We start from the raw sequence: 12,564 nt of genomic DNA on the forward strand, positions 1-12,564 counted from the left end.
TGCAAGTTTTAGGTGCTGGAAGGCACATTGGGCCTCCAGAGTCCAACTGAACTGGATGTTCTTATGGAGTAAAGCGGTCAGAGGAACAGTCTGCTCTGAGAATTTCAACATGAACCAGCGGTAGAAATTCATGAAGTCCAGGAAACGCTGAACTTTGTGGATGTTCCGAGGTACTACCCAATTTCAGACCGCCTTTACCTTTTCTGGATCCATTTTAACTCCTTCCACGGACAGGCTTAATCCCAAGAAGTCAGCAGAAACACAGTTGAAGGCACATTTTTCGAACTTGGCATACAATCCATGTTGGCGAAGCCTCTCCAAGATGGTGCGAACATGAGTTGTATGCTGTTTGGAACGGTCTGAAAAAATAAGTATCATCAAGGTACATTACTACGTATTGATCTAGGATGTCCAAGAATACATCATCAGCCCAATGGCATCACCAAATATTCAAAATGGCCATAGTGGGTCAAAAAGATGGTCGTCTACTCGTCTCCATGCCTAATGTGCACAAGGTTATATGCGCCCTGTAGGTCTAGCTTTGTGAATATTCGAGCAGGTACCGATTTCTCACTGTTATCTGGTTCAAGGCCCGGTAGTCTACACAGAGATGGAGGCTGCCATCTTTCTTCTTCATCAAGAGAAAAGGCACCCCAGCAGGTGAGGTGGATTTATGGATGAAACCCTTGGCCAAATTCTCTTGGAGGTATGCATATAAGGTTGCTAGCTCAGGTTCAGACATGGCATAAAGCCAGCCAAATGGGACTGTTGCTCCGGGCTGTAAGTTTATAGAACAATTGTAGTCCCGATGGGGAGGTAGGGAGTCCACGTATATTAGCAAAATCACTGTATTTGGTGGGGAGTTAAACAAGGATTCCACCTCCCATCTCTGTTAGGCCAATCACTACCTCCCATGGGGCCTGGGTGTCTTCTGGGTGTTTCCCATCCATCAGATCCCAGCAGTGCTGTTGACAGAACTTTGAGGAAAGAGAGACTCATGGCTCCTGCAAGTGAATGAGGGGATTGTGATGGATTAGCCAGGAGATATCCAGAATTGGGGGAAATGTAGGGAGCATATTACACTCTATTGCAGCATCTCTTGATGCCCCCAGATTGTGACCTCCCAGGGGGATGGTTTCAGTGACTACAGGCCCTGAGGATATTGGGGGGCCCCATCAATGGTTTCTATCAGGTCCTGGACAGACTTGGACTATAAGGTCTGGTCTGTTGTCTTGTCCATAAAGTTTTCTGCGGTGCCTGAATTGATGAGGGCCTTATGCACAGGGAGTTGTCAAGTCTGGTGCAGGATTCTTAGCCTAACAGGCACTTGGCGTTGTGCCCCCACCTGGTGGGATTCGGTTCATGATCCTGTCAGGACTCAGCCTTGGGACTTGGGGTTATATCTTGCCTTTGTGCCCAGCTCAGACCAGGACTGGGTTGGCTTGTTCTCCAGACCCTTTTGAGTCAGCTTTCAGGCCAGGCAGGTGGAGACGAAGTGGCCTGGCTGGCCATAATAGAGGCATAGATTGAGGTGATGTCCATTGGGTGGAGGCCAGGATATGGCAGCTGTCTGGGGACTCCCAAGCCTGGAGGTTTCTTCAGGGTTAAGTTGCCAGTGGGCAGAGTCTATCTGCATCTGCTTGGTGTGCTGAATAGTGTGGTGGTTGTAGCAGGTGCATGCAGGGTAAGTGGAAACTCTCACTTCTCTTCTCACGCCTTTCCCACAACTGGTTGTCAAGTTGTATAGTCAGCTCTATAAAGGTGTCCAGGCCTGCTGGGGTTTTCACTGGGGTCAGAGCATCCTTGAGCTCCTCACTCAGACCCCCTTGGAAGTGGACTAGGTGGTCCACCTCATTCCACTCTGTGTCCGATGCCAGTTGGCAAAAGTGGGCCGCATATGCGGCAGCAGTACCCTGCCTCTGCTGGGCAGCCTCAGCCATTCCAGCATGGTGGGTGTCAACAGTACCTGTAGGAAGGTGTCCCAACTGGTTAGTACTGGAGTAATGCCCTCTAATAGTGGGGAGGTCCAGTCCAGTGCCTCCCCCGTTAGCAGGCTGACTACCAGGCCTACCTTGGCCTGGTCAGAAGAGTACATTTGCAGCTAAGGTTGGAACTGGAGGCGATACTGATTTATAAACCATTGGAACTTTCCATGGTGCCCATTGAAATGTTCTAGCAATGGAGTCACAGGTCCTTGCGTGAGGGGTGCCACAGCAAGTGGGACCCAGAGGTCAGTGTTGAAGAGCCCATTAGTGTAGTGCCTGATTCGCCTCAGTAAACTGAGCAAGATAGGCCTGTGTTGCCTGGTAGTCTGTCTGGAGGTGGGGTACCCACTCAGTTCTCCAATTCCCTTTGCGAAGAAAGAGTGAGCCTTGCTGATTCCATTCTGCTCGGCCCTCCCTAAGAAGCAGTCTGAGCAAGCTCTTATGGACTGGGATTCAGGCAGTGTGGCCTAGCAGAGCTGGAGACACATCTAATGGGTGGAGCAGACATATAGGGTGGGGCAGGAAGCCAAGCAGCACCAGAGTCAACTGCAAGTTTCTAGAACCGGAGTCAAGCCAGAATCAGAACCAGGAATTGAAGCTGAAGGTCAGAATAGAGGTCAGATGCTAACTGCCAGAGCCAAGGGTCAAACTGGATGGGAGTCAGGGTCAGATGTTTGAGGCCAGGCTGGAGCCAGGACTGTATTGGAGGTGAAGCATAAGGTCAGGAGGAGAGGCAAGGATCAAGCTCTGAGCAGGAGCACAGTGGGAACAGGAGTGAAGGCGGGAGTGAGACAGGAGCAGAGCAGGAACAGGGTTGGGTGCAGGAAGCAGGCACAAGCAGGGTCCAATGCAGCCATAACAGGAAACCACCTTGTTGGTGGGACAAACTTCCTGTTCTTCCTCCTGGTTTAAATAGCGTAGCTGGACCAATTTGTGGAGCTAGGCAATCCTCCAGTCAGAGCTCCCATTGCTAGTGCCTTGGCTGGGGCTATAGCCCTCGCTTCTGAGCCCATCCAGTTTCAGTAGCCACTGGGTGGAGGCCAGGATGTGGCAGCTGACTGGGAACTCCCAAGCCTGGATTCAAGACTTGGGACATCCCAGTGGGTGGGAAACAGCTTATGCCTTTAAATTAGGTGGGGGAATGAGGCTCAGTTAAGCAAACTCTGTCTGGAATTCCAGAGCATAAAAATGCAATAGTATCTGTAAAGCGTGCTGCTTTTAGGGCTCTTGGTGTGAGGGTGTCTGTGGCTGTAATGGAATCCTACTCAGCCATCACTGTTTCAGATCTCTGCATTTTCACAACTACTTCAGGTTAGGTGACCAGACAGCAAGTGTGAAAAATCGGGATGGGGTAGAGGGTAATAGGACTCTATATCTAAAGACAAAGCCCCAAATATTGGGACTGTCCCTATAAAATTGGGACATCTGGTCACCTAACTTAAGGTGTTGGTGAAGTCAAACAGAGCCATGTGGCTGAACCTGATTGTGAACATGGCCAAACCAAGAGCAAAGTAACCGCAGAACCAAGTGAAATACAGTAGAACCTCAAAGATACCAACACCAGAGTTACAGACTGACTGGTCAACTGGACACCATGGGGAACCGGAAATAAGCTATCAGGCAGCAATGGAGACAATCCCCCACCCCCACAAACAAACCAATAAATACAATACTGTACCATGCCTGTATTGCATTTTAAAGGTAGGCACATCTGGACTGCCTGTCCCCACTCCCTACTTACCATGGGTTGGGGCAGCCACTTACAGGTAGGAAGTGGTGAATGCTGTTTTCTCCTCTCCCTCCCCCCTGGCTGGAAGAGGAACAAGCTTGCAAGCTCAGAGTCTAGGAAAGTATCAGAGGGGTAGCTGTGTTAGTCTGGATCTGTAAAAGCAGCAGAGAGTCCTGTGGCACCTTATAGACTAACAGACGTATTGGAGCATGAGCTTTCGTGGGTGAATGCATCCGACGAAGTGGGTATTCACCCACGAAAGCTCATGCTCCAAAATGTCTGTTAGTCTATAAGGTGCCACAGGACTCTTTGCTGCTTTTACAGAGTCTAGGAAAGAAACTTTCCGAGTTGCTACTGAAACATGGCCTGGAGTTTAAGCTGCTGGAGCTGGAGCCAGAGCTCCTGCCTGCACACTGCACTCTGGAGGAGCAGCTCAGTTTTAAAATACCAGGTGCCTCACTCATCAACTTTGCAGCCAGGGGGCTAGAACCAGCTGTCTGTCCTCACCTCCACCTGCTGGGAAGCCACTGCAGAACTCTGAGCCCTTGCTCTGAGCAGTCCGCCCTGAGGAGCATCCCATAACAGCTTGTTCAGAGTTACGAACAACCTCCATTCCCGAGATGTCCGTAACTCGGAGGTTCTACTGTACTTAGTACTGCTGCTTTATTTATTTGGCTCAGATAAGTATGTGAAATGGAAGAGTTGTTGAAAGCAAAATAGGAAGAGAGGGAAGGAACATTGCTACTGATAATGTAGACTGTGTCCTGCCACAGTAACTGACCTCAAGATCTCATGAAACCAAACAATACCAGGAACAGCGTGACTGATCTTAAAACCGTGAGAGACAGGGGCTAGGTCAGGGTTGCAATTTCTCCACAGAATGGAGTCACATTTGAAATATTTCCTTTGTAGTTCCAGCAAAATTTTGCCTTTTTATTTTAAAAGCTTTCCAGATGTTATCCACTGGATTGCTTATTGGTAGTCAAGGTTCTATTAGGACACTGGAAATCTGAGACTTCTCAAACAGGAAGAGAGTAGATAAAATATCTCACAGATGCAATTCTTAGCAAATAACAGAGAAGCATGAGAATATTTGAGATGGGGTGTTTTTATTTATTTATTTTTACTACCTCAGTTGTTAATGCTGCTTATAGTTTATCTGAGCCATATTTATATAGCACCATAACTGGACTTGGTGCTTAACTGAAATAAGACGCTGCCCCGTGCCCTGAAGAATTGCACTGTGGATCAAAAGAAAGGAGCAGAAGTAGGGAGAGCCAAGATACTTTTATGTTTTGCATGAGGCTTTTAAGCTATGGTGTTCGGGGTTTTTTTTTCATCCAAGGCCTGGCTAGGGCAAGAAAAGAGGAGTAGCTGGTCCAGGAACGGAGTCAAGCATTGTCAAGTAGGATTTGAAAGCGAGTGAGGGTTTGTGGCACACTGGCAGAGGGTTCCAGAAGCAGGAGGCAGAAGGAGGTGAGAGTATGGAGAGTAGATGGAGCAAGGAAGTGAGAATGGGCAGAATACAGTGGGGGATGTGTATCCTATGGAACGTTCAGTGCCCTGGGGAGCTCCGAACTTGACGTGGAAGGTGACGGGTTGGTGAAGTGATGCCAGGGTGTGGCAACGTGGTCAAAGTTGCAGGAAAGCGGGGACACTGCACATGACTGTTGCATGGCATGAAGACTGGATAGTCAAGGGCTGAGAGGAGCAGCTGATGGAAGTCTCAATGAGCGAACTATGGCATGAGCCAGGGCTTAGCAGTATGGGGGAAGGGAGACGTCCTTCAGTGCTAGCACAGACTGGGTAGAACAGAGCTGCACCTCCTCATTTCTACCCACTGGCAGCAGTGGGAGAGTGGTGCTGAACCTCCCCAATCCCTACTTTTTCTTTTTGTTTAAGGCCCTGACCTACCCTCTCTCTAGCAGAGAAGCTGGATGCAGGGTGGCACCTGCTGCTTCCTGCTCTCCCCACTCCCTGTCCCAGCTCCTGTCTATCTTGGGTATTTTAGGGTACCCAGTATCTAGGTCTGTGTGGCTTGTGCACACCATTCCCTGCCCTTTTGGGGTATAGGATTTCTTGTGTCTGTGGCATGCTCCCATCTCTGCAGCAGGGGCCCTCCCGCCGGCTGCTTCTCTCCTGTCCTCAAGTTCAGCAGTTTCTCATTGGAGTCTGTTTTTGAAGTTTTTCTGTTGCAAAATTCATAGAATCATAGAATCTCAGGGTTGGAAGGGACCTCAGGAGGTCATCTAGTCCAACCCCCTGCTCAAAGCAGGACCAAACCCAACTATATCATCCCAGCCAGGGCTTTGTCAAGCCTGACCTTAAAAACCTCTAAGGAAGGAGATTCCACTACCTCCTAGGTAACCCATTCCAGTTCTTCACCACCCTACTAGTGAAAAAGTTTTTCCTAATGTCCAACCTAAACCCCCCCCTCTGCAACTTGAGACCATTACTCCTTGTTCTGTCATCTTCTACCACTGAGAACAGTCTAGATCCATCCTCTTTGGAACCCCCTTTCAGGTAGTTGAAAGCAGCTATCAAATCCCCCCTCATTCTTCTCTTCTGCAGACTAAACAATCCCAGTTCCCTCAGCCTCTCCTCATAAGTCATGTGTTCCAGCCCCCTAATCATTTTTGTTGCCCTCCGCTGGACTCTCTCCAATTTATCCACATCCTTCTTGTAGTGTGGGGCCCAAAACTGGACACAGTACTCCAGATGAGGCCTCACCAGTGCTGAGTAGAGGGGAATGATCACATCCCTCAATCTGCTGGAAATGCCCCTACTTATACAACCCAAAATGCCATTAGCCTTCTTGGCAACAAGGGCACACTGTTGACTCATATTCAGCTTTCCGTCCACCGTAACCCCTAGGTCCTTTTCTGCAGAACTGCTGCCCAGCCATTCGGTCCCTAGTCTGTAACAGTGCATGGGATTCTTCCATCCTAAGTGCAGGACTCTGCACTTGTCCTTGTTGAACCTCATCATATTTCTTTTGGCCCAATCCTCTAATTTGTCTAGGTCCCTCTGTATCCTATCCCTACCCTCCAGCGTATCAACCACTCCTCCCAGTTTAGTGTCATCTGCAAACTTGCTAAGGGTGCAGTCCACACCATCCTCCAGATCGTTAATGAAGATATTGAATAAAACCGGCCCCAGCACCGACCCTTGGGGCACTCCACTTGATACCGGCTGCCAACTAGACATGGAACCATTGATCACTACCTGTTGAGCCCGACCATCTAGCCAGTTTTCTATCCACCTTACCGTCCATTCATCCAGCCCAGACTTCTTTAACTTGCTGGCAAGAATACTGTGGGAGACTGTATCAAAAGCTTTGCTAAAGTCCAGAAATAGCACATCCACTGCTTTCCCCTCATCCACAGAGCCGGTTATCTTGTCATAGAAGGCAATTAGGTTAGTCAGGCATGACTTGCCCTTGGTGAATCCATGCTGACTGTTCCTGATCACTTTCCCCTCCTTTAAGTGGTTCAGAATTGATTCCTTGAGGACCTGTTCCATGATTTTTCCAGGGACTGAGGTGAGACTGACTGGCCTGTAGTTCCCTGGATCTTCCGTCTTCCCTTTTTTAAATTGCCACCTTTTAGGTCTGTTACTGAGTGGCCAGAGAGGTTGAAGTGTTCTCCTACTGGTTTTTGCATGTTATAATTCCTGATGTCAGATTTGTGTCCATTTATTCTTTTGCGTAGAGACTGTCCAGACAAATGCTCAAATAAATTTGTTAGTCTCTAAGGTGCCTCAAGTACTGCTGTTCTTTTTGCAACAGAAACGCTTCAAAAACAGACTCCAACGAGAAACTGCTGAACTTGAATTAATATGCAAATTAGACACTATCAATTTAGGCTTGAATAGAGACTGGGAATGGCTGAGCCATTACACACATTGAATCTATTTCCCCATGTTAAGTATCCTCACACCTCTTGTCAAACTGTCTGTAATGGGCCATCTTGATTATCACTACAAAAGTTTTTTCTCTTTAATTAATTAGCCTCTTAGAGTTGGTAGGACAACTCCCACCTTTTCATGTTCTCTGTATGTATATACATCTCCTCACTATATGGTCCATTCTATGCATCCAATGAAGTGGGCTGTAGCCCACGAAAGCTTATGCTCAAATAAATTTGTTAGTCTCTAAGGTGCCACAAGTACTCTTGTTCTTTTTGAGGATACAGACTAACACGGCTGCTACTTTGAAAACTTTCCTGAATGGGACTTTCCTGCCACATTGCCCCGCCCTGTGCTCCTTGGCACTTCCCCCAACATGCTCTTTCTGTTGCAGTTTCACTGCAGTGTTTTCCTGATGCTGTGGAGAGGTGCCTGGGGGGATTCCACTATGTCTTTTTCTGTTTCTGGCACATTGTGATCCCTAAAATACTTCTTATATTTACATTGAATTTAAACCCTTGGCAATATAACAATTAACACTTAAATGTAAGACCAGATCCACGAGAGGGAGAAAGGGCAACGTAAGCAGGCAGTCAGCATGACCAGGCCAGACTCCTTGAAGACAAATTGTTTGCATTCTGGAACTGACATTTCACTTCCATGCAATTTAATTTTATGCGTTGCATTGATTCATCACTGAAAATGCAAATTCTACCTAAGCCGATGTGAATCTTTGAGGCAGAAATTCTGCCTCATTTTGCCAGTTCTCTGTAGATTTTGTTGTCACCGCCCATTCCTTTGTGCTTCTCTGTCTCTCTCTTTCTGTAATTGTAAATGCGCTTATGAGCTACTTGGACGGTGCTAACAGTGCACAAGAACATAATTCCAGAAAGACCCAGAGAAAGGTACTCTCAGGAATATATGAACAAACTGAACTATTTTCATTTCCATCAACAACCCAGGACCATTGCTTGGAAAATTTAAAAGGCCCTGAAAGTATTTGTACTAGTCTTCCAAAGCTTTTCTAGTCCTGGCAGGTCAGAAGATACTTGACCTTTAAAATCAAATCTCTCTGATTACTGTGTTGGCTTCCTCCACACTTGATTCCAATATGTCTGTCTTATGTGAGATTTCAAACCGCTAGGGGAATGATTAATGCATTGTATTATTCCTAAAGTGCAATCTGTGTACTAGGCCCGGCCTCTTCTAGACATGTAGGAAGAAATAGCCCCGTAGCCCTGCAGAGCAGATACTATACATGGACAGTCTACAAATGGAGGGTGGAATTGATTGCAGTGTGGTGGACAGAGAAGCTTAATATGCCGCTAATTTTGCTGCGTGGTCTTTTATTTATTAGCACATGATATGCCTTTTGGGAGCATGGCTTCTGATCTGTTTTTATTTCAAATGCAACCTTGGTCTTTAGTTCTAGCTGGTTTTGAGAAAGCAGCTGCCAAAATCACATCTGAACATGAGTAGGTGGGAAGGGGGAAAGCAAGTGATGGTCTCAATGATCTGATTTTTAACATTGCGATTTCATGACTTGGATATGCATGATTGCTGTGTATGCCATAGAGCTCAGACCCTAAACTCTTTAGTGAGATATTTCTGTTCACAGCATACGCTTGAAAATGAAGACTCTGAATCGGTCCGTAGCATCTTAATCTGGTGCTTTTTAGAAGCCTCCCCAGCAGTACAGGTAGCCATTCTGGACTCTGGGCCACTGTAGTTTTTGCTCCTTCATTACGTACTAACGTAGACTAAGACGTAACTCTTAGTAATGCCCTTGCAGTTATTGACATGGCCCACATGCAGTCATTTACTGTGTGTCTTTTTCAAGCTATTTCTGCTGCTGCCACAGCAGTTTGCTTTGAAGAGTCCCCCAGTCTCCAGCACAATGCAGCACCTTGTCTAGCATTAGCATGCTCTTGCAGGGCATGGCGGGATGTGTCTCAATGTTCTCTGGACATGGCTGTGCCATTCTTCCCAGTCTGACAGCAATTTCATCCCATTATTTGCCTTTTTCTTTAGTGATGGTCCCATCTGTCGAATTTGCCATGAAGGTGGAAATGGGGAGGGGCTGCTTTCTCCCTGCGACTGCACAGGAACACTGGGGACCGTGCACAAGAGCTGCCTGGAAAAATGGCTCTCCTCCTCCAACACTAGTTACTGTGAGCTCTGCCACACTGAGTTTGTCGTAGAGAGAAGACCAAGGCCCCTCACAGAGGTACCACTTTCCTCCTGCTTGGCTTTTCATGTGTTATTTTCTTTACCTTTGAAGGAAAATGACTGATGTAACAGTTTTTAATTCGGTACTCTGGGGTACCGTCAGGCTCTGCATTCAGCTTGTCTGTAAAGCTGTGTATTTAGCAAAACAGGAACCATCTCTTTCCTTCAGTGTGTTTTTTAAAATTGAACCTGCATAGTTTATTTTTAAAGGTTGAATAACTTAGTTTAGGCCCTACATATAGATGAAACAGTCTCCCAGAGTCACATGGTGGATCATTCTTAACCAGAGCTTTGTTTTGGACATAGACAATTTGATCATATCTTTTAATGCACTATAACCAGCATTGATTAAAAAAATTACTAGGAAATAGTCATTTTTCCTCAATTTTAATAAAACTAATATAATGTGAGGAGAATATATGACACATTATAAAAATGCCCTGACATAGTAACTTGAGCTGTAAGAAATCTGTGGAAGAGCAGAGTTCATGCCTTTGGTCTGGCCGGGAGTTGGCTGAGAGTTAGGTGTATCCCGTAGAGGAGGGTTGGAGAATGGGGATTAGGATATTTGTTGTTAGCCTCCTTAGAGGCAGACAAAATTGGGTGAATGAGGAGGCCAGAGAACTATAAATTTGCCTTTATGATTGAGACTACAAACAAAAACACTGTGGAAATGCAGAATTGTTGTTTTCATTTGCCCTGTTGTCCATACATAGGTAGAATTCTGTCTTGTTGTATGTGGTGTCCCCTTTATTAACTTAATGTTCATGTGTAATGTGGCTTCGAGAAGTGTAATTTTTCCTTCTCTATCCTCCCCAGTATTTTGATATCTAATATCTCAATGTTGCATTAACTTAGTTCTCTTGCATTTAATTTCCTTGGTGTATCTTGCCCATAAATATGAGGCATGGTATACTTTAGATGCTGTGTGTCATGGACCAGTCCTTGGTGAGTGACCCTGACACACACGAAAGCATTTGGTTTGTAGGTCAGAAAGTTCGGTTCCTTCCCCTCTTTAGATAGGTCTGTTCTGGCTGTTTGTAGTGTCACATCTCCTGATCATTGTAGAGGTCATTCCATACAGGAGAGGAAGATATCTTTGACCAACTGATCTTTCAGACTTATTAAATTGCTGTGCAGCTACTATACTATACCTGCTGAAGAGCTTGGGCCTCTTGCTTAGGGTGAGCATATCTAAAACATCACTGAGCTTGCAGATGTTTCCCCTGGGATGAATGAATAAATTGTGAGTTACAGTGCAAGGGGGCAGTAGCTGAGTTAGTCAGAAAACATGATTTTACTAAATAGGCCTGATGAGCTTTCAAAGCTAAATAGATTTGAAACTTATTAGAATCATAGGGGTAGAAGGGACCACAAGGGTCATCTAGTCTACCCCCCTCCCCCAAGATGCAGGATTTATTGTGTCTAAACCATCCCAGACAGATGGCTCCAGCGTCCTTTTGAAAACCTCCAACAGAGCACCTTCCACAACCTCCCTAGGCAGTCTGTTCCATTGTCCTAACAGTTAGGAAGTTTTTCCTGAGATTTAATCTAAATCTGTTATGCTGAAGTTTGAATCCATTGCCTCTTGTCCTGCCCTCTGTGAAAAAAGAACAACTTTGCTCCATCTTTTTTATGGCAGTCTTTCAAGTATTTGAAGTTGCTCACCTCTGGATTCATTCTAGTTTCTCCATATCCTTTCTATACATTGGTGACCAAAATTGGACGCATACTCCAGCTGAAGCCTAATCAGCACCAAGTAGAGCAGTATTCTCACTTCCCATGACTTGCATGTTATGCCTCTGTTAATGCAACCTAAAATTGCATTTGCTTTTTTTGCAACAGCATCTCATTCTGACTCATGTTGAGGCTGTGATCCACCACAACTCCCAGATCCTTCTCAACAGTGCTGCAGCCAAGCCAGTTATCCCACACTTTGTTCATTTTTTCTTCTTCTCTAAGTGTCTTTGTTGAATTTTATTTTATTGTCTATAGCTCAGTTCCCCAATTTATCAAGATCTCTTTGTATTTTAGTTCTGTCCTCCAAAGTGTTGGCAGCCCCCCTAGCTTTGTGCCATCTGCAGATCTGATCAGTATGCTCTCTGTTCCTACATCCTGGTCATTAATAAAGACGTTAAACATCACTGGAGCCAGAACAGACCTCCGTGGAACCTCACTTGAAACCTCCCTCCAATCTGACATAATTCCATTAACAGAGACCAACACCTACAAAATCTTCACCAAGCATTCTCAAAACTACGATACCCACACAAAGAAATAAAGAAACAGATCAACAGAGCCAGACGTGTACCCAGAAGCCTTCTACTGCAAGACAAGCCCAGGAAAGAAACCAACAGAACTCCACTGGCCATCACATATAGTCCCCAGCTAAAACCCCTCCAACGCATCATCAGGGATCTACAACCCATCCTGGACAATGATCCCTCACTTTCACAGACCTTAGGTGGCAGGCCAGTTCTTGCCCACAGACAACCTGCCAACCTGAAGCATATTCTCACCAGTAACTACACACAGGAACCAATCCATGCAACAAACCTCAATGCCAACTCTGCCCACTTATCTATACCAGCGACACCATCACAGGACCTAACCAGATCAGCCACACCATCACCGGTTCATTCACCTGCACGTCCACCAATGTGATATATGCCATCATATGCCAGCAATGCCCCTCTGCTATGTATATTGGCCAAA

General features: G+C 46.1%; 1 protein-coding gene across 3 annotated transcripts in view; it reads left to right on the plus strand.

Annotated features, from left to right (window-relative positions):
* MARCHF2 (membrane associated ring-CH-type finger 2) overlaps positions 1–12,564 on the plus strand; it is an 84,926-nt gene that overhangs the window by 28,348 nt on the left and 44,014 nt on the right. For all 3 annotated transcript variants that reach the window (XM_044998596.1, XM_044998595.1, XM_044998594.1), the window contains one exon: positions 9,652–9,847. In XM_044998596.1, the coding sequence (XP_044854531.1) occupies positions 9,652–9,847 (196 nt within the window). The remainder of the gene's footprint in view (positions 1–9,651; positions 9,848–12,564) is intronic.

Source organism: Mauremys mutica, chromosome 24 (genome assembly GCF_020497125.1).
Source record: "Mauremys mutica isolate MM-2020 ecotype Southern chromosome 24, ASM2049712v1, whole genome shotgun sequence".
NCBI classification, from domain to species: domain Eukaryota; kingdom Metazoa; phylum Chordata; order Testudines; family Geoemydidae; genus Mauremys; species Mauremys mutica.